The 22,053-nt window shown below is 41.0% G+C and overlaps 1 protein-coding gene across 2 annotated transcripts in view; it reads left to right on the top strand.

Moving 5' to 3' along the window:
- Positions 1-10,926, top strand: part of GXYLT1 (glucoside xylosyltransferase 1) — a 35,207-nt gene extending 24,281 nt beyond the window's left edge. For both annotated transcript variants that reach the window (XM_073652016.1, XM_073652015.1), the window contains one exon: positions 8,281-10,926. In XM_073652016.1, coding sequence (XP_073508117.1) covers positions 8,281-8,442 — 162 coding nt within the window. In that variant the 3' untranslated portion in view covers positions 8,443-10,926. The remainder of the gene's footprint in view (positions 1-8,280) is intronic.
- The last annotated feature ends 11,127 nt before the right edge of the window (positions 10,927-22,053 follow it).

Raw genomic sequence — 22,053 nt, 5'->3', positions numbered from 1 at the left:
TGATAGACAGTGTTTCCCTCTAAATGAGGTGGATGCCTTGGTGAAAGCTGTCCGTTCTACCATGGGCATTGTGGACACTAGACCAGAGAAGTCTTTAGAAGATGTAATGTTTGGAGGTCAAAAAAAAGAAAAGATGCTTCCCCATGAATACAAAAATTAAGGATCTCATTGATAGAGAGTGGCAAAAGCCAGACAGAAAGGGCAGCATCCCTCCCTTCTTCAAAAGGAGGTATCCGTTTGATGATACCGCATGTTACTCTTGGTCAAAGGCACCAAGGCTTGATGTTGCCATTGCTAAGGCATCAAAAAAGGCTTCCCTCCCCTTCGACGACATGGGAGCTGAGCTTTAGGAGACCCCCTGGACAGACGAGCAGATACCTTTTTGAAAGGTGCATGGGAGACAGTTACAGGAGTCCTGAAACCAGCAGTGGCTGCCACCTGCACATCCAGAGCCCTGATGGTTTGTCTAGAACAGCTAGACAACCAACTGAAGGAGGGTGTCTCCACGAAGGAGATTATTTCTTCCCTCCCCCTAGTCCAGGGTGCAGCGGCCTTTCTTGCTGACGTGTCTGCAGACTCAGTTAGACTAGCAGCGAAATAATCAGCTCTTTCAAATGCTGCTCGGCGAGCCCTATGGCTTAAGTGCTGGCCTGGAGATGTACAAACGAAATCTAGACTTTGTACAATTCCTTGTGAGGGGGAATATCTTTTCGGCCAAACCATGGATGATCTGTTGGAGAAAGCTGGAGATCCGAAGAGGGGGTTTCCATCTGTATCTCTACCCTCTTTTAAGAAATCATTTCGGAAAAAGAAGTTTGTCCGAAGAAGATTTTTTTAGAGAACAGGAGAAATTCGAGGAAAGAGGTCGCAAAGGTAGAGGCCTACTCTTTGGTCCTTCTTCCAGAGATGAGCAGAAACCAGGGGAATCACAATCGGCCCAGGTGGGAGGGAGATTGTCGTTTGTTTTTTCCAGCTTGGGAACGTATTTCACATAGCAATTGGATTTTGAGCCTGCTTTAGATTTGGTCTTAAATTTCAATTTCAAGCCCTTCCTTACAGAAGATTCGTGATCATTCCCTCTAGTTCCTCCCCAGAGCGGCAGACTGCCCTCATATCGGAAATTCAAGACCTAACAAAGAAAAACGTCCTGATTGAGGTTCCGAAAGCAGAAGAGTGACACAGATTCTACTCCACGCTCTTCCTGGTCCCCAAACCAGATGGGTGTTTCAGGACAATCATAAATTTAAAATCCTTAAATAGCTTTCTTGAAATAGAATCATTAAAAACAATAATAAAATTACTTTTTCCCCACTGTTATATGGTAGTCCTGGATCTTAAAGACACTTTTACCATGTTCCCATTCATAGGGATTATCAAAAGTATTTAAGATTGGCCATCAAAATAAAAGGGGTAGTAAAACACTTCCAGTATACCGCCCTTCCCTTTGGGTTGGCTATAGCCCCGAGGGTTTTTACCAAACTAGTGGCATAAATTATGGCCCATATATGAGAAAAAGATATCTTAATAATCCCTTACCTTGATGATTTCCTGATAGTGGGGAACTCCTTTGTACAATGCAAGGCCCACCTTCAGGTAACAATTTCTGTCCTAGAGGGCCTAGGTTGGTTTCTAAATCTGGAAAAATCTAGGTTGACCCCACAGAAAGCCCAACAGTTCCTGGGGGTAATTTTAGATTCAGAAAGACAGTTATGCCATCTATCAGATGAGAAGATTGCAAAAATCCAGGAACTAGTGAGACATTGTATGGATTGACCCTCTATGACACTCCGTAAAGCCTTGTCATTATTAGGAACCCTGACCTCAAGTTTTACTGCGGTGCTTTGGTCCCAATTTCACTCAAGGGCTCTTCAATGGGATATATTATAGAACGACTCAATTCTAGATGGATATCTAGACCAGGAGTTTACCTTGGCCCCTCGCTCCTTACAATCCCTTTGTTGGTGGTTGGTATACACTAATCTTTCTAGGGGAGTCCCTTGGGAAAGTAAACCTACTGCAGTCTTGACTGCAGATGCAAGTGCTACAGGTTGGGGAGCTCATTTTGAAGATAACTTATTTCAGGGAACCTGGTCAGAGAATGAGGTACAGTTTTCCTCGAATGTTAAGGAACTTTTGGCGGTTGATTATGCGCTCAATGGGTTCCTTGTATATTTACAGGGCCAGGATGTCCGTATACTCTCGGACAATCAAGACTCAGTAGCCTATATAAATCATCAAGGGGAAACCTGTTCAAAAGACTTAATGAGAGTAGCAGACAGACTTCTTCAGAAAGCAGAAGATCATTTTCTCTCCCTTTCTGCTGTTCATCTAAGAGGAAAGAAAACATCAGAGCAGATTTTCTCAGCCGTAATTCCCTAAAAGAAGGAGAATGGTCCTTGAACCCTCAAATATTCTCCAAGATTGTGGCAATGTGGGGTCTTCCAGCAGTGGACTTGTTCGTGACAAAATCCAATCGGAAGGTGGCAACATTTTGTTCTCTAAACCCCAGGGAAAAGCCCCTGGCAGTGGACGCCTTCATGATTCCCTGGGAGTTTCCTTTGGCGTATGCATTCCCTCCTATGGTCCTGCTTCCTTCAGTCCTAAGGAAGATCAGGGCGGACAAGGCCAGAATGATCCTCATATGCCCCTTTTGGCCCAAGAGGCCATGGTTTTCTTGTCTCCACAGAATGTTAATATCAGACCCCAGAGTCCTTCCGGAGATTCCGGACCTTCTTACTCAGGGTCCGGTTTCCCATCCTCCAGCCTCAAATCTCCATTTAACGGCATGGAATTTGAAAGGTCACTGTTAACCAGCAAAGGTTTTTCCACAAATTTAGTAAACATTCTCCTATGTAGCAGAAAGCCCGTTACCACCCGCATTTATGCTAGAACTTGGAGAAAGTTCCTGTCCTTTGCAGAGTTCAGATTACAGGATGGGATCCCTATTGGGAAGATACTAGAATTTCTACAGTGGGGTTTATAACAGGGCCTAACCACTAGTACGTTGAAGGTACAAGTTTCGGCTTTAGGAGCCTTATTTTCTTTTGATATAGCAGCTAATTATTGGGTAGCACGGTTTATAAAAGCCTCTTTCAGGTGTAGACCTATTATTAAATCCAGACCCTCTCCCTGGGATTTAAACCTGGTCTTAAATGCCTTGACTAACCCCACCTTCGAACCTCTAGATTCAGCCACCCATAAAATTATTCTTCTTAAAACAGCCCTGTTAATTGCCCTAACTTTGGCCAGAAGAGTAAGTGACATACAGGCTTTTTCTATATCCCCACCATATACTCAAATTATGGATGATAGAATTGTACTAAAACCTGACCCGGCTTTTCTTCCAAAAGTAGTCTCGCGTTTTCATAGAACTCAAGAGGTAAATCTTCCAACTTTGTTTCCCCCCTAAAAGTCAGAAAGAGGAGAAACTACATACATTAGATGTTAAAGGGTGCGTGCTTAAATATATGGAGGCTTCACAGAGTTTTAGGAAAGATGGTTCCCTATTTATATGCCATCAGGGGGCTAGGAAGGGTTGTAAAGCTTCAAAATCTACAATTGCGAGGTGGATTAGAGAAGCCATCACCTTCGCCTACTCCTCGGGAGATAAGGAAATACCGGAAGGGTTGAGGGCACACTCCACCACAGCAGTAGCAACTTCCTGGGCCGAGAAGACGGGGGTTTCCATCGAAGACATATGTAAGGCTGCCACCTGGTCTTCTCCCTCCACCTTCTATAGGCATTATAGGTTAGATTTGGGTGACTCCTCTGATCTCACCTTTGGGAGAAGGGTGCTTCAGGCTGTGGTCCCTCCCTAATCTCCTTCATCTCTGTAATTCTCTCGTGGTGCTGTCATGGGAGTACGAATAAAGCCTTAGTTACTTACCGGTAACGGGATTTTTCGGAGCCCATGACAGCACCCTTATATTCCCTCCCTAAACTGGTGTTTTGCACCCCCATAAGGTTGTTTCCTTCTTTTTACACCCACGGGGGAAGTTAGTTAAAGTCTTTGGCTTAAATTGAATGTTGTGTTTTATCTTGTTGTAATTAACCTTGGCGGTCCTCTCATGCTCTGTTAACTTAAACTGAGGCGGGAGAGAGGTGCTGCCCTTTTTAACCTGTATGTTTCCTGTCCTTGATGGGCGGATCCTCTCTCTCGTGGTGCTGTCATGGGCTCCGAAAAATCCCGTTACCGGTAAGTAACTAAGGCTTTTCCTAGGTGAAAAATCCCTGATGAAACACAGATGATAAAAACTGACACACTAGCTAAACTCCGATGGAAAACATTGATGACACTCGTACCGTTTAAAAAAACACTGAGTCCTTAGGCTGCCTGAGAATTGACAGGCTGGTTATTGCAGTAATGATGCCGGTGAATGTAGAGTCTCTGGGAGTAATGATGCCGGTGGATGTAGTCTCTCTGGGAGTAATGATGCCGGTGGATGTAGTCTCTCTGGGAGTAGTGATGCCTGTGGATGTAGTCCCTCTGGGGGTAATGGTGCCGGTGGATGTAGTCTCCCTGGGAGTAATGATGCCGGTGGCTGTAGTCTCCCTGGGAGTAATGATGCCGGTGGCTGTAGTCTCCCTGGGAGTAATGATGCCGGTGGCTGTAGTCTCTCTGGGAGTAATGATGCCGGCGGATGTAGTCTCCCTGGGAGTAATGATGCCGGTGGCTGTAGTCTCCCTGGGAGTAATGATGCCGGTGGCTGTAGTCTCCCTGGGAGTAATGATGCCGGCGGATGTAGTCTCTCTGGGAGTAATGATGCCGGCGGATGTAGAGTCTCTGGGAGTAATGATGCCGGCGGATGTAGAGTCTCTGGGAGTAATGATGCCGGCGGATGTAGAGTCTCTGGGAGTAATGATGCCGGCGGATGTAGAGTCTCTGGGAGTAATGATGCCGGCGGATGTAGAGTCTCTGGGAGTAATGATGCCGGCGGATGTAGAGTCTCTGGGAGTAATGATGCCGGCGGATGTAGAGTCTCTGGGAGTAATGATGCCGGCGGATGTAGAGTCTCTGGGAGTAATGATGCCGGCGGATGTAGAGTCTCTGGGAGTAATGATGCCGGCGGATGTAGAGTCTCTGGGAGTAATGATGCCGGCGGATGTAGAGTCTCTGGGAGTAATGATGCCGGCGGATGTAGAGTCTCTGGGAGTAATGATGCCGGCGGATGTAGAGTCTCTGGGAGTAATGATGCCGGCGGATGTAGAGTCTCTGGGAGTAATGATGCCGGCGGATGTAGAGTCTCTGGGAGTAATGATGCCGGCGGATGTAGAGTCTCTGGGAGTAATGATGCCGGCGGATGTAGAGTCTCTGGGAGTAATGATGCCGGCGGATGTAGAGTCTCTGGGAGTAATGATGCCGGCGGATGTAGAGTCTCTGGGAGTAATGATGCCGGCGGATGTAGAGTCTCTGGGAGTAATGATGCCGGCGGATGTAGAGTCTCTGGGAGTAATGATGCCGGCGGATGTAGAGTCTCTGGGAGTAATGATGCCGGCGGATGTAGAGTCTCTGGGAGTAATGATGCCGGCGGATGTAGAGTCTCTGGGAGTAATGATGCCGGCGGATGTAGTCTCTCTGGGAGTAATGATGCCGGCGGATGTAGTCTCTCTGGGAGTAATGATGCCTGCTATTCTTTTTTGTTACTTTTATAACTCTATAGAGTCTAGTGTAATCGTGCCCTCAAGAAGAACTACCTCTGTCACTTAATGTAATGCTTCAGTGTAAGAAAACCGTTAGACCTTGGCCTGGTTATTTGCCAACTTTTCCGAGGTTATTACGTTAAATGTATGCATGGTTTTCAGCCAAGCAGATCTAATTTCTTTTCTTTCAAGCTACAAATAAGCCTTCTAATAAACAATTTATTACTTATAAACCCACTGATGAGTTGTAAAATTGGTTGGCACTCATTGTAGTTTAAGAGACTGCCTTGTATATAACCTTCAAAAATCAATACTATATTTTAATGGTGCTATATAACTTCTGTCATGTGGATGTAAAAATGAAAAAGTGTACTTTTGGGGATGTGAGGTTGTTCTGCTTTCACTAAAACGGTTTCCATGAAATTCTTTTCTTAATGGTTAGCGGAATTTGCCCTTTTTTCTTGGAACATGACCTCTCTATTTCAGCTAAAGCTTTTCCATACGGTCATTAAGGCTTTTTGTTAATGTAGCATTGTAGTCAATACTCACTTACATTTTGCAAGCGTTAAGGTCGTCGTAATTGATATAGCATGATGTTGACTTGTAGAAAATTAATTTTTAATGCTGATTGGTATTGGCATACGTAGTGATTTTTCAGCCAATACAATAACAATTTACCTGCATCTTGTGATAAACTGTATGCGTAATGAGCAGTTACAAACAAGTGTTTCTTCACACAAATTCTGTTTTGGTTGAAAACCTGTAGCAGCCAACCTCAATATTTCAGCTGCCCATAGCAGAAAAATCCACTGTTTTGAAGTTTGCCATGGTGACTAAGTGTCACTTATTTAAGGGGTTTTCTCATCATCAACAATGGATAAAATTGCAAACTGCTCGTAAAAATAAGCAACTTTGCAATTTACCTCTTATATAAAGGGAATCAGTCAGTAGGATCAACCCTCCTAAGCAGTCTGTATGGGCATGCAGGTCATATGAAACTGAATATGATGATACCCTGATAGCTGTGATCTGATGTCTTATTCCAGTCAAATCCTCTTATTTCTTAATGTGTAATTGAGCTGTTAAGACCGGACACTGATCTGCATGAGAATCTACCGCCAGAGCTTATTTTATATGAAATACCAGTGTGAGACATGTAATGGCTGACAGTCTGATCTCCTGCTCTACAAGGCCCACACTGGTAACGCCCCTTTTTGTTTAAACTAAACCTTGGAGGCCGATTGTTAGGGAGATCTTAACAGATCATTTACATATTGAGAAAATTGTGGATTTCTCTGGTATAAGAGCTTGGATCACAGATATCAAGGTATAATTTTATTCAGCTTCCTATGACCTTTATGCCCATATAGACGGCTTAGGAGGGATGATCCTACTGACAGATTCCCTTTCAAATCTTTTTCTCAAGAGCGGAGGAATTTTTCATCTATAATTTTCTGCTTGTTGATTCGGTTACTGGCCACCTCTGTAGTGTGTCAGAAATGGCCTGTCTTTGTTTTAGAGCTTTTCCATGCTGCACTAAAAGTGGCTGGATCGTGGTATCTGGCCGGCTTCAGCGCCCTTGCAGTAATCCGATGCTTAATTCCACATTCAGTATTTGGTGAATTATTTACATCAGTATTTGTAAGCCAAAACCAGGAGTGTAACAATCAGAGGAAAAGTATAATAGAAACAAGTCACCACTTCTGTATTTATCACCCACTCCTGGTTTTGGCTTACAAATACTGAAGTAAAATACTGAGCATGTGAACGGATAGGCAAAGCTGGATCTGCTAGCGTCATCAGTGGCAGCAGCCCGACATTGCCACTGGTCTACACTGTCAGTCATCAACAACTCGCTATTACCTGGTAAAAAGAAAGCCGGGAAGCGATGTGCTCCAGAATATCAACAATAAGAAAAACCCTTAAAAGCAGTTTTTGTATCTGTGGTGGAAAAATCCATTGTCCTGTTAATGACAGCATAGATCTCTCATTAAAAATAATAGATTTTCATACACCATATACGAGCATGAAAAAACACTTAGTGAACGTACCCGAATTATGTATTTAGTTTTTCAAGTGCTTAATGCGAAATTTAGTTTGAGGATAACAGCTTAAAGCGGCATTTATACAAGCAGATGATTGTACTCAGCCAAAATGAGAGCTAAGAGTGACCTACTAACAATCCTCGACCAGCATTTACATAGTGATCGAATGGTCTTTTGAAATTGTTTGCCTATTTAGGTAATATCACGTATTGGTTTTTATCAACCAATTCATGTTGACAGTCCACGATCTCGTCACAATCGGTGAATGTTTCCGTTGACATAAGCGATCATTCACACAATCTACCAGCATTTTACTGCTAATCATTCAGTGTCATTATCTATATGGATTAAGCTTGATCGCATTAGAATCTGACCGGTTATTTGCTCTCCATAATAAGCTGCAGATGTGGCAGATCAAATTGGAGATTATCTTTTACATTTGAAGAGCGGGAGCCTGGTAGAAATGTCATTTCCAGGCGCTGGCGGTAGATATTTGTCATTATGTCCTTCTCACCTGTCTCTTCTGGAAGCAGTCAAGATTTTCTATGTTATCATGATTCAAAATAGTAATCCTTTTTTTTTTTTATCCCCACAGTTCTCATTTGAAGACGACATCATTCATTCTTTGTTGCATCCTTTAGAACTGGAATTGCAGAAAACCGAACACACCTACTGTGGCAGGATACATAAACTGTTCACAAAACAGCTTACTAAAAGCATTGATGACTTTTCGACAAGGCAATTAAACGTAAGGTGATGGTGTCGGCTGAGCCGCATTACATGTGAGCTAAATGGAAACGTACAAAGAACCGAACCACAGTTGATCATACGCTTCTGTTCATAGGAAGCACTACATGCTGTGTACTTTTACTGGAAACCTTTGTGGCCATTTGTCAGAAATGAGCAAATGCTTTCAAAATCTCCCGCTGTGCTTACATAAAACCGCACAAGGATCAGAGTTTGTTGTAGGTTTTATACAATTTAAATGCTTTTTTTAGACAATGTTGCGTAGCGTGTATTCAAGTCAAATGAAGGATATGCTTGCTATGTTACTGAGGAGTAACAGTTGGAATACTGTATCATATTCTGTATGACCTAGCCGATCAGTTGACTGAACTTAATCTTATATGTGTCATCAGTACCATTGGTTGGTGAGACCACTACCTGTTCTCAGACCCCCAAATATTTGCTATCCCTTGCTAACCTCAATTTACAGTACTACCTCTTGATCAAAATCTAAGACTGACTGTGATGTGCTAACAGCAGATGAAAAAGCAGTCACTCCATGCTATTGTCATCTTTATAGAGTGTTGCCTACACTATCTAATTAATATGTAAATTTGCATAAATATGCAAATTCAGAGAGGAAAAGGACTTGGACTTTAGTGCCACCTATTGGATGTACCAATCCTTAAAGAAGCACTCCCATGAATATATATATTTTTTTCATTAAATGTGTGTAGTGTGAGTGTATTAATCACGTGCCCCCCACTTACCCAGGATCCAGCTCATCAGTGGTGTGTTCTGAATCTACACTGTTATCCCTGTATTTCCACATAGAAATAGCAGGGCATTTGAATAAGCAAATGGCTCCAAACTCCCAGAGCAGATTATGATTAGGAGACCTACTGTGAAAGCTGCTGTCCTGGTGTTTTATAACTGGATCTTTTCAGAAGGTGAGACAGCTACTGCTGTATAGAAATCAATGGACTGGAGAGAACTCGCTGGCATGCCAAGCGATAACCCAGTCCTGGAATGTAACTACTGCGCACTCTCTGCCAGGCACTAGAGGCTGGGTTCCATGGAAACCAGCTGTACACTATAAAAAAAAAAATCTCTCATTGCAGGAGAATGACAGCAGATAGAAAAAGCAAGTCTGTTGCAAATTGTTTATTTTCATGCTGTCTAATTAAAGCAATTAAAGAAATTGAGAATATCCCTTTAAAGTCAATATCGATCGTTGAACAAACCTTGCCACATGATTTTGGATAAGTAGACAAACCAAGCACTCCATTTGCAGACACGTGTTTAGGTGTGTTTTCCACTTTTTAGTGCAAAGCAGGAAGCCTAATTTACCTGGGGAGAGGCTTCTGACAGTGAATCTAAGGGGTAACATTTCTCCTTCTAGAGTACCATGCCAATGTATGGAGGCTTCTAGGCCAGTCAATGTTTTTTTTGGCAATTTAAATATGCAAATAACCTTTCCTCAGAGGAATAGGACAGGGACTTTAGTGCCACTTATTTTTGTAATCCTTAAAGTAAATATAAATCAGATACTGTGGGCAATACTCCAGATGTGACAGTAGCACAGAGAGACTTCTTTTCCATCTGTTTTTAGACAGCCCATCTCCATCTTAGATGAAGTTTTCATCAAATGGTAGAATTGCTGCTAAACTGAGGGTAGTGTAGGAGCAAGGAAAGCTAGCCATGTATTTATATCCAATGTGTATATAGATGGTCATATATCTCTAGTGTGTATGTATATCTGTGTATCTATCTATATAGATATAGCTATATGGATATCTATATACACACTTCAAAATTGAAATTGCAACACCAAGAAGGAAAATTTGTGGTATTATGATAATCAAAGGATTGATACACATGTTAATGATATGCAAATGATGAAAAAATTGAAGCATAATTTTCAAAACCTTTCAATTTATTCATTATTGAGAATGAATGTCACGTGCAGAAATTCATGCGCTTGGCATGCGATCAGTGAGTTATTAACTATTGTCTGAGGAATGTTCTGCCGCTCTGAATACACTTTGGCACGCAAATCATCAAGATCCGCTGGCAGCTCTTTATATTTCACAACCAATTACGTCCAAGATGTGCTCGATAGAAGACAAGTCCGGAGACGCTACAGGACACAGTAGCACAGCATGTATGTTCATCATCGTTTGTATTTTGTGGTCATTTTAAGATTTGCAAAGGAATGCTGGGGTAGCTAAATAACTATAGAAGCACAAAAAAACCAGTATTAAAGAAGTTGTCCAAGACTGAACTATTGATAACCTATACATAGGATAAATTAGCTGCAGCAGCTGATCTCAACCAGTCTCATATTTATAACCTATACTATGGATAGGTCATCAGTAGTTTAGTCCTGAACAACCACTTTAAACGGGGAGGAACACTAGCAGGTTTACATTTAAAGAAAAGGCTGCTTTGTTGGCAATCGGCATATACCTTCAATCCCTCTGCTTACCCACCACTAACAGGTTATCCCTTCAGGCCCTCTGCTTACCCACCACTAACAGGTTATCCCTTTAGTCCCTCTGCTTACCCACCACTAACAGGTTATCCCTTCAGTCCCTTTGCTTACCCACCACTAACAGGTTATCCCTTCAGTCCCTCTGCTTACCCACCACTAACAGGTTATTCCTTTAGTCCCTCTGCTTACCCACCACTAACAGGTTATCCCTTCAGTCCCTTTGCTTACCCACCACTAACAGGTTATCCCTTCAGTCCCTCTGCTTACCCACCACTAACAGGTTATCCCTTCAGTCCCTCTGCTTACCCACCACCAACAGGTTATCCCTTCAGTCCCTCTGCTTACCCACCACCAACAGGTTATCCCTTCAGTCCCTCTGCTTACCCACCACCAACGGGTTATCCCTTCAGTCCCTCTGCTTACCCACCACTGATGGGTTATCCCTTCAGTCCCTCTGCTTACCCACCACTAATAGGTTAGTGAGGCCTGTATTCTATTGCACTAGGGACTCTTTGGATAACTTTTTTTCCAACACTACTCATCCTTATTACCCTACTTCTAGCTATAAAGGGTATAATTGCGGGGACATTTATAAATTGAGGAAGGTTTGTGAATTCTTTCCCTTTGTAAAGATTACAGAATGGATATTTTATTAGCTTTAGTGTTCCCCTTCAGTAGCTGTGACGTGATGATGCATAAATCAAGCTTTCTGGCCAGCAGTGTTAAACCTGTTGAACTATGTCCATTCCTCCTTGTGTTATTGACTGAATATGCCTAGTAATAAGTAGTGTTTTTATTGCTACAATTTTACAGATGACTTGATCATCTAAGGCTGTACATCTAATTTATATTAGTATAAGTATATTTCTGCTTTCACATGTTTTGTCACTTTGGGCATATTCTTTAACCTGCTTTTCATATCTACATACTTTTTTTCTTTTGATGAAATCTAAAGTTAAAGTGCTTATCCTGCTATAGAAAAAAAAAGTACTGCAGCAACGGCGGTAAAATGACAAAATATACTTGCCCTTCTCTCCCCAGGCAATTGAGATCCGGCAACCAAGCACTCATGTGCTAAAAGTATTATATTCAATTCTGCTGGAGTGCACTTGTGTTTGGACTCTTCATTGTCTCTTATGGTTGAGATGGTCAAGCTGCAGTTTTGTAAAATTCCACTGGGAATAATTTTAAACCTTTAGATCTTCCCATAGATGCAATTGTTTGGTCTCACAAGTTGTCCTTAGTTCCTCAGCAAATCGTAAATCTGCATCAAAAGCTAGGAAACTAGGGTATACTCACAAATAAGGCTTCATTAACTTCTGCGCTGTGAATTTTTTACTTCTGCTCCAAGAACAGAACTAAGAAAATATAAGCAGTGATGGTACCTGCAAATGAAAAACATAAACCGCATTCAACACTGATCCTATTAATTATAATGGGGTCTGTCCGGTTTCTGTAATGGTGGTCATTATTTAGGAGGCAGCACAGATCAGCCAATCGTGTCATTTTGTCTAGGATTTTTAATAAAATCTGTGACCGTATCTCCTAACAGTGTTCGAACGATACGAACACATCTTAAGTATTCCTGTATAATACGGGAGCCTAAAAGCTTTTTTAGAGTAAGTAGCCTCGTTCATCCATTGGATGTCTTGAGCAGCAGAAGCCAATGGCTGTTTATTTTAGGTAGAAGATGTCAATGCTGATCTCCGTTTTAGGCTAAGTTTACACAACTGTATAAAAAATTGTCTGATTTTTCATCCAGAAAAAACAGACAATTTTTCATCTGCATTGGCATTTATTTTCATACATCAGCAATGCATAAAATTTACAAGTCCAAAAACAATTTCTTCTTTTAATAATGGCAATGTGTCCGTAAAAATCAGATGCTAGGTTGATCTATACGGTTCCGTTTTTTTTTGTGTGTGCACTTATAGACCTGAATAGGCGAAATACAGAAGAGGCTAGTGCATGATGTAATTTTCTTTACGCATAAAAAAAATGGTCATCTGAAGAGCCCAATTGAGTAACATTGGTCCAAGTGCTCTCCGTTTTTCCGAAAGTATGGTCGTGTGAGCGTAGCCTTAGACAATAAAGATTAAGGACACCTTTGACATGATAAAAATTGTTTTTACATGTTAGTGGTTACCTTTAGTTAATAAAATTGCACTAAGTTTTAATCTGAAAAGCAAAAAGTTCCAAATTGTGGAATAAATATGGTGTTTACCATAACTTGTAACTTTTTACACCAGAATACTGGTGTCAGCAGTCGTGCTAAATATAAAGTAGAAAAAAGATCGACCAAAGTTGGGAGTAAATGTATGTGCACGTATGTTTTGTTGCTTGAAATTCTTCAACTGATCATCAGACTGGGCTTATATCCCCCCAAGAATAAATCTATTTGCTAATATTTCTGCAACAATTTCTTCTACGTGTTGATATAATGCATCCCCCTTTTTTATTACTTTTATTAAATGTGAAAAGATCAGTTTACATTATTTTCTGATACTTTTAGCAATTCTGTGCCTTACTTTATTTTGCTGTTGTATTTTGTGTGTATGTGAGTCTTGACAATCATTACTAATTAAAATTAATCAATTTTCTGTGTTTTTTTTTTTTTGCCTGACAAACATATACATACTGTATGTTCCTTTGTTTAGTTCTTTGCTTGTTGTGTTGTCATAGCTGAATTGCAATTTCACCGTATCTGCCTCTCAGGTTTACTTAATTGTTTTTCCTGGGTTTTCTGGAATGAAAAATGTTGCTCATGTTTATGAAAATATTCAATAAATATATAAATCCTCTGTTGGTTATCCTTATTCTAAGAAATTTAAAATCTCTCTGTAGGGAGACAAATATGAAAATAAGAAACATTTCTTTGGAATCATAAATGGGGGGTGTGAAAATTTCAGAACTTGAAAAAGCTGTATAACCCTCCCCTCCTCCCGAGTTGTGAACCTCCTACCGAGATTTAATGTACAAAACTTGATGTATAGGTACAGTGCCAGTGCAATCTCTTGGCGTAATTGACAGCCAAGCTCTTGTAACAGCCAAGGATGGTGCCAACCTGATCCTGGCTGTTTAATCCAGTGTTTCCCAACTCCTTTCCTCAAGGCCCACCAACAGACCATGTTTTCCGCATTTCCTTAGTATTGCATAATTCACCTGTGTAATACTGAGTAAATACTGAAAACATGATCTGTTGTCTGGCCTTGAGTACTGCAATTGACGAACACTGTTTTAACCAATTAGTGAATATTTTGGTTAGTGGTGCTGTCTGAATTATGGTTATCTCAGATTTATGGAAATCCAGTTGAAAGAGCTCAGCGGAGAGCACAGGATAAATGTGAACCTAGCCTTAAATGCAATAAAAAAAAAAAATGTTATGCACCATAAAATGCTAACAATGAAAACATGTCCCTCCACTCGAGTCAATAATTTGTCAGTGGAAGAATTGAAGAATAGGAAGTTTCCACGTTACTGATACATGGTACCCAGAATTCTATGAAATTCTCAAACACACACACACACACACACACACACACACACACACACACACACACACACACACACACAGAAACTATGTGATAAAAAAAACAGGATTCAAAGTAGTAAAAAATGTTACTCCATCTTTCTTGAAGTATATTATTTGTTTCATCTATGCGCTTAAAAACCAAAAGTATGATACATAAATTATCAATCATCTGACAGCGCGATTCGAAATTTAACTTCCTTATTCACAAGCTAAAAAAAAATTAAATTATGGCTCTTGGAAAAAGGGGAGGGAAAAATGTAAGCGTAAAAAAACGAAAAATGGCTGCGAAGGTAAGTGGTTAATTAAAAATTTCTGAATGTTTCTAATCATTCACCTTTATGCATTTGAGCCTGGATTTAATTGAGTCACATAGTCCTGTGAAGTAAAAAAATCCTAAATTATAATGTTAGATTTAAACAAGTTTTATTTTGAGGATCTTAGTTAATTGGTTCCAGTTGTAGACCCTGATCTACAATGTGCAACTTTTTCAAGAATAAGAAGCTTAGAGAGATTTTCCAGGCGTACTACATACCGCACTGTGAAATCAACCACCTGAAGTCTTCATAATCACTTGTACACTTGGTAAATTATATGTCCGTGGTTACCCATAAAACATCACGACTAGCTATAATCATGCCGCAGAAGTATATGCAGCTGTTCGGGGTGTAATTAGCTTTGTAATCCAATGGACTTGCTGATTGACTTCAGTCAAGATTAGTATGTCAATTATTCAAAATTATTTTCTGTGTTGTTTTTCAGTCTAGAAACAATAAACCACTTGTCTTCTTGGATTCTGACTAATGTAATAGAGTTTAATGTGCATGATATTTAACCCCTTCATATTCATTACCATTCTGCCATTGATACGGTTATTACATTTCTCTTTCCATCCAATTAGTTAGGCTGAATTATAAAGTAGCACTTAAAGGTGGTATTTCAAAGATATCAGAATCGCTTAGTGTAGCAGTAGCTTATACTTAACCCCTTAAGCCCTGAGGGTGGTTTGCACGTTAATGACCAGGCCAATTTTTACAATTCTGACCACTGTCACTTTATGAGGTAATTACTCTGGAACGCTTCAACGGATCCCCCTGATTCTGAGACTGTTTTTTCATGACATATTGTACTTCATGATTGTGGTAAAATTTCTTCGATATCACTTGCGTTTATTTGTGAAAAAAACGGAAATTTGGCGAAAATTTTGAAAATTTTGCAATTTTCAAAATTTGAATTTTTATGCCCTTAAATTAGAGAGATATGTCACACAAAAGAGTTAATAAATAACATTTCCCACGTGTCTACTTTACATCAGCACAATTTTGGAACCAAAATTTTTATTTGTTAGGGAGCTATAAGGGTTAAAAGTTGACAAGTGATTTCTCATTTTTCCAACAAAATTTACAAAACCATTTTTTTAGGGACCACATCACATTTGAAGTCACTTTGAGAGGTCTTTATGACAGAAAATACCCAAAAGTGACACCATTCTAAAAACTGATCCCCTCAAGGTGCTCAAAACCACATAAAAGAACTTTATTAACCCTTCAGGTGCTTCACAGGAATTTTTTGAATGTGGAAGAAAAAAATGAACATTTTAACTTTTTTCACAAAAATGTTACTTTAGACCCAATTTTTTTTATTTTCACAGGGGTAACAAGAAAAAATGGACCCCAAAATTTGTTGTGCAATTTCCCCTGGGCACGCAGATACCCAATATTTGGGGAAAAAACACTTTGGGCGCACGGCAGGGCTCGGAAGGGAAGGAGCGCCATTTTACTTTTTGATGGTAAAATTTGCTTGAATAATTAGCGGACGCCATGTTGTGTTTGGAGAGCCCCTGTGTGCCCAAACATTGGAGCTCCCCCACAAATGACCCCATTTTGGAAACTAGACCCCCCAAGGCACCTATCTAGATGCATAGTGAGCACTTGGAACCCCAGGTGCTTCACAAATAGATTCATAAAAATGAAAGTGGTTTTTTTTTCACTTTTTCATTTTTACGAATCAATTTGTGAAGCACCTGGGGTTCCAAGTGCTCACTATGCATCTAGATAGGTGCCTTGGGGGGTCTAGTTTCCAAAATGGGGTCACTTGTGGGGGAGCTCCAATGTTTGGGCACACAGGGACTCTCCAAATGCATCATGGTATCCGCTAACAAATTGAATGGAAAATCGGCTCAAATTGTTAGCGGACGCCATGTTGCGTTTGGAGAGCCCCTGTGTGCCTAAACATTGGAGCTCCCCCACAAGTGACCCCATTTTGGAAACTAGACCCCCCAAGGCACCTATCTAGATGCATAGTGAGCACTTGGAACCCCCAGGTGCTTCACAAATTGATTCATAAAAATGAAAAAGTGAAAAAAAAAACACTTTTTCATTTTTATGAATCAATTTGTGAAGCACCTGGAGGTTCCAAGTGCTCACTATGCATCTAGATAGGTGCCCTGGGGGGTCTAGTTTCCAAAATGGGGTCACTTGTGGGGGAGCTCCAATGTTTGGGCACACAGGGGCTCTCCAAACCCAACATGGCGTCCGCTAACAATTTGAGACGATTTTCCATTCAGTTTGTTAGCGGACACCATGTCGCGTTTGGAGAGCCCGTGATGTGCCTAAACAGTGGAGCTCCCCCACAAGTGACCCCATTTTGGAAACTATACCCCCCAAGGATTTTATTAAGATGTATAGTAAACATTTTGAACCCAGAGGTATGACACAGAATTTGTTTACATTAGGTCATCATATTGAATAAGTTGTCATTAGTCTTGAGCGCAGGTGCTCGCTACTTGAGTTTGCATCGGGTACTCAGGTATGCACCATGTACAGCGTGTGCTCTAGTGACATGCTCGAGTCCCAGCCCCGCATGTTTCACGGTTATTAGACACCCCAAAAAAAACATGCGGGGATCGCTCGTGCATGGCAGGCAATCCCCGTAAAGTTTTTTTGGCCGCGAAGCATATGGGGCAGAGACTCGAGCATGTCACTCAAATACCCACGATACTCAATGCATACCAGAGCACCCGATGCAAACTCAAGTAGCGAGCACTTGCGCTCAACACTAGTCGCCATATCGTCATCTTTTTTTCTTACTTTTGAAAAAAATCCCAACCGCATCACAACCCCAGCCCTAACCGTAGCGCAACCCTAACCCTAGCACAACCCTAACCCTAGCCCCAAACCCAGCCCTAACCCTAGCCCAATCCTAACCCAAGAGTTTATTTTTGACGCCGTTCCTTGTGCGGTATAAGTGATTAGACGACTTTATTCTTCGGGTCGGTGTGATTACAGCAATACCAGAATCATATGGGGTTTTTATGACTGACAGCTGTCACACACTAAAAGACGCATTTTTTGTAAAATCTAGTTTTTGCATCGCCATATTTTGAGAGCTATAATTTTTCCAGATTTTGGCAGACAGTCATGTGACGGCTCGTTTTTTGCGGGATGACTTGACGTTGTTATTGGTGCCATTTTCAGGCACGTGACATTTTTTGATCGCTTTCTATTCCGATTTTTGGGAGGCAGAATAAACAAAAACCAACAATTCAGGAATTGTTTTTTTTTATTCTGTTCTGTGTGTGGTAAAATTGATAAGGTAGCTTTATTCTTCGGGTCAGTACGTTTACAGCGGTACCACATTTATATCGTTTTTCTATGTTTTGCACTTTTACATAATAAAAGCAATTTTATTGAAAAAAATATTTTTTAGCATAGCTTTATTCTGAGAGCTATATCTTTTTTATTTTTCGGATGATGGAGCTGTATGGTGGCTTGTTTTTTGCGGGACGAGATGACGTTTTCAGCGGTACCATTTTTATTTATATTTGTCTTTTTGATCGCGTGTTATTCCATTTTTTGTTTGGCGTTATGGTGATAAAGCATTGTTTTTTGCTTCGTTTTTTTTTTTTTTACCGTATTCACTGAAGGGGTTAACTAGTGGGACAGTTTTATAGGTCAGGTTGTTCCGGACGCGGCGATACCAAATATGTGTACTTTTATTGTTTTTTTTTTTTTTTTTTTTTATAATAATATTTATTGATGGGTACATTATATTTTTATTTTTGGTGGATTATTATTATTTTTTTTTTTTATATTTTTGCAATTTTTTTTTTTATTTTTTTTTTCACTTTCTGGAAGCTTATATAGTTTATTACTTTGTCCCACTCTGGGACTTTCACTTTTTTTTCTCTGATCGCCTGCATGGCACAGGAATGCAGCACCATCCCTGTGCCATGCAGGCTGTCAGCGCCGGACAGGGAGAAGATTGTTTGGAGATGCACTGTGCATGTCCAAACAATCTTCCTGCTGTCTGGTGACCCGGATGTTGTCATGACGACATTGGGTCGTCATAGCAACACCCGGGAAGCCTTTGCAGACAGCGCTGGAAGCCGGAAGAGGAGGTGAGTATCTGCGATCACCTCCCCTTGCCCCCGCAATGCTGCGATCGACTTCGATCGACTTCGATCGCAGCATCGCGGGGGTTAATGTGCTGGGAGCGGTGCAGGACCACTCCCTGCACATAGTATCGGGTGACAGCTGTGACAATCAGCTGACACCCGGCGGCGATCGCGCCCGCACAGCCTGTGTGCGCGCGCGATCGCCATGACGTACTAATACGGGTCTGGCTCTTAAGACCCAGGGCACAGACGCGTATTAGTACGTCAGATGTTATTAAGGGGTTAAAGAGGTTTTCCCACGAACAAAAGTTGATTTTAATCAGTAGATCTTGGAATAATAACTTCCACAATTGGATGTGTTTAAATAAAATGTTCCTGTGCTGAGATCTTATAAATGTGTCCCTGCTGTGTACTGTGTAATGGTGGTGTGTGACCATGTATGGAACATGGTCTGATCATACCACATCTCCTAAGCAGGGGAGGACACAAAAGAGTATACATATAGCACAGCAGGGGATCATAGCTGATTATTTTTGTGACTTAAAACATTTTCCTGCCTGTTTTCAAACAATGTTTTACTTCAAAGAATCGTTTGCGATCCTGTGCTGTAATGTCTGAACACTTTCTCTCCCCAACCTCCCCCGGCCCAGGAGCTGTAGTATGATCAGACTATGTTCCTGCACGGACAGACACAGCCAATACACAGGGGCACATTTCTAAGATTATCTCAGCACAGGAACATTTTATTTAAACATCTAATTGTGGAAGTTATTATTCCAAGATCTATTGATTAAAATGAACTTTTGTTCGTGGGAAAACCCCTTTAAATTTCTGCAGTATGACTAATCGTGACAGTGTGTAATGTGTATACTGTCAGGATTCCTTTCTATTTCCAGCATGAGTGGGCAGACACGTGACCACAAATGTGATTTATTTTCTAGTGGTCATGTGTCGACTGGATTTTATTCCTCATCTTTAATCATGCTATAGAATTAAATAAAACTTACCTCCAGTGCAAAAAGGGAAACGTCAATGTTGCCATTGATGTAGACAACATCCCCTTATATCATGCACATTATGTTAAAAATCTTGTACTTGAGCAGAAGATATCCAGTGTTATGTGGATTATGGGGGAAGTAATCCACATCAAAGGCCGGAGGGGCTTGCTTAGGAGACTTGCAGCAGTTTTGTCTAGGAGTGTAGTGAGCATTTTGCTAAAAAGCTATTTAAATGCTTAAAAACGTGGCAGCGCTGTAGAAGGGAGAAATCTGATGGCAGCTTCTCTTTAGAGAGGAGCTGTCATCAGATCAAACAATTTAACCTGTATACATCATGGAATAGATTACCTAAGCATGTTGAACACTCAGCATTTTATGAGCCACACTATATAATGCAAGATTTTATGAGTCCAAGTGTATTCATGCTGGAAACTCTATCTCCACCCACCTAGCTTGATTAACAGGCTCCTTTCTCCATCGTCGCTGCTCCTGCTACTGAATTCAGGCACCTGCTTATAAGAAGCTGCAGTCTTCACAGCCTCCAGTATGAAAACACCCATATCCTAGCGGGACTTTTTGTGTAATAACAGTTTGTAACACCATCTGCAGCAAGAACCATGTTCATCAAGGGTAAATCTGCATGTACAGTAGTGTTCAAAATAGCATTCCAATATGACTAACCAGATTAATCACTGTTTTTGGTATAAATTATAATACCACATGTCCAACAATTTAGTTGGTACAGTAGATTCTAAGAAAGCTGGCATACATTGTATAGAAATAAATCTACTCTAGCTCATAATTTCATTTACTGGCACACGGACAGTCCAAAAAACTTGCTAAATTTATTAATTAACAAAAAGGCAGTGGCGCTGGTAGGTGGTCAGTTGGGCTTGCAGCAAATTTGGAACAAGAGCCACTACTTGTCCAAAAGTATCAGTGACTGGTACCGAAAAGTGATTAAAATTAAGTAAATTCACGCTTCCCTTTAGACCAAAATATGGTTAGATAATGTGCTAGCTCAATGCTAATTAGGTAGATAGAATGGTATGTCGGTATAAATAAATGGATTAATAGATAAATAAATACATAAATAGATGGATAAATATATAAAGTAATACAGCTGTCATTAAATTAATATAAAAACCCCTGAGAGAGTAAATGGACAGATTTAAAGTCACAATAAAATTATTTTATTTGGTATAGTTTAAAAAAACTAGGGGTGAAGGAGTAAAACCAAATGGGGTCTTTGAGCACAGTTAAAATTTGACAATGGAAAGGCTGAGGTAAAAATAGAATCCTGGTGGGATCCACTGTTTGGATTTTTCGGGGTACACCGGGTAGAGGTTCTTCTGTTAGAGTAGAGAAGGAGGTGGATGAGTATCTATGTTGGATACTATTAGTGTGAACTAGGGCTGATAATAGTTACCTGTTGGTAGAATGATCTGGAGTAGATCCACAGGTTCCCTGATGAAGAAAGCCGCAGCTTTCGAAACGCGTAGGAATTGGTCCTTCTGCCACACCGTACAAGCCTAATCACGTGCCTCACACGTGACGTCACGTCAGGTCCTGCAAGACCCTGCACCGCCACTACAGGTATTGTGGAGTCAGAGTCACCGGCCGGGACTCTACTCCCCCGCCTTTAGCGCGCCCCTGCACTCTCCAGCCTAAGGACATCTCCCACACAGACGGAGGATATACAAAGAAGTAAGAGAGCCCTCTTTACCACACTGATCATCGGACTTCAGAACGGAGGTAAGCTCTACACCTCCGCATGTACCAACAGTAACAAGCTATCAGAGAGTATCTGTTACAGCTCCACGCACCTTCAGGTCACGCTGCGCAGAGCAGTACCCGGAGGGAGCTCACCGCTATTAACCCTCTGCTACACTACCTAATTTTTGTGTCCTTTTCCCTCCAGTAGGTTAATGGATTAGTCTCTACCCATTGACCAGTACAGACCTATTCACACCTGCAGATGCACAGATCTCTTCTATCACCCCTTGGTAAACTGTTATGACTACACCTTGGGACCTATAGTTACCACTCCCGGACTCAGGTACTTTCTATTTATCTCTTCTTAATTGACCTGTCCTGACCATCTATAATACCATTAACCCCTTCATTCATCTAGGACCTACTAACAGTCTCTATATAACATCAGCTGGTCTGTCCAGTCATCATATTCACATCCAGCCAACTCTCTTGACATCATTACAGGTACA

The sequence above is a fragment of the Phyllobates terribilis genome, unplaced genomic scaffold, assembly GCF_046119375.1.
Source record: "Phyllobates terribilis strain yellow unplaced genomic scaffold, ASM4611937v1 Scaffold_11__3_contigs__length_659146591, whole genome shotgun sequence".
In the NCBI taxonomy this organism is placed as follows: domain Eukaryota; kingdom Metazoa; phylum Chordata; class Amphibia; order Anura; family Dendrobatidae; genus Phyllobates; species Phyllobates terribilis.
The sequence above is the reverse complement of the archived record's forward strand: the minus strand, read 5'-3'. Positions and strand labels throughout refer to the sequence as shown.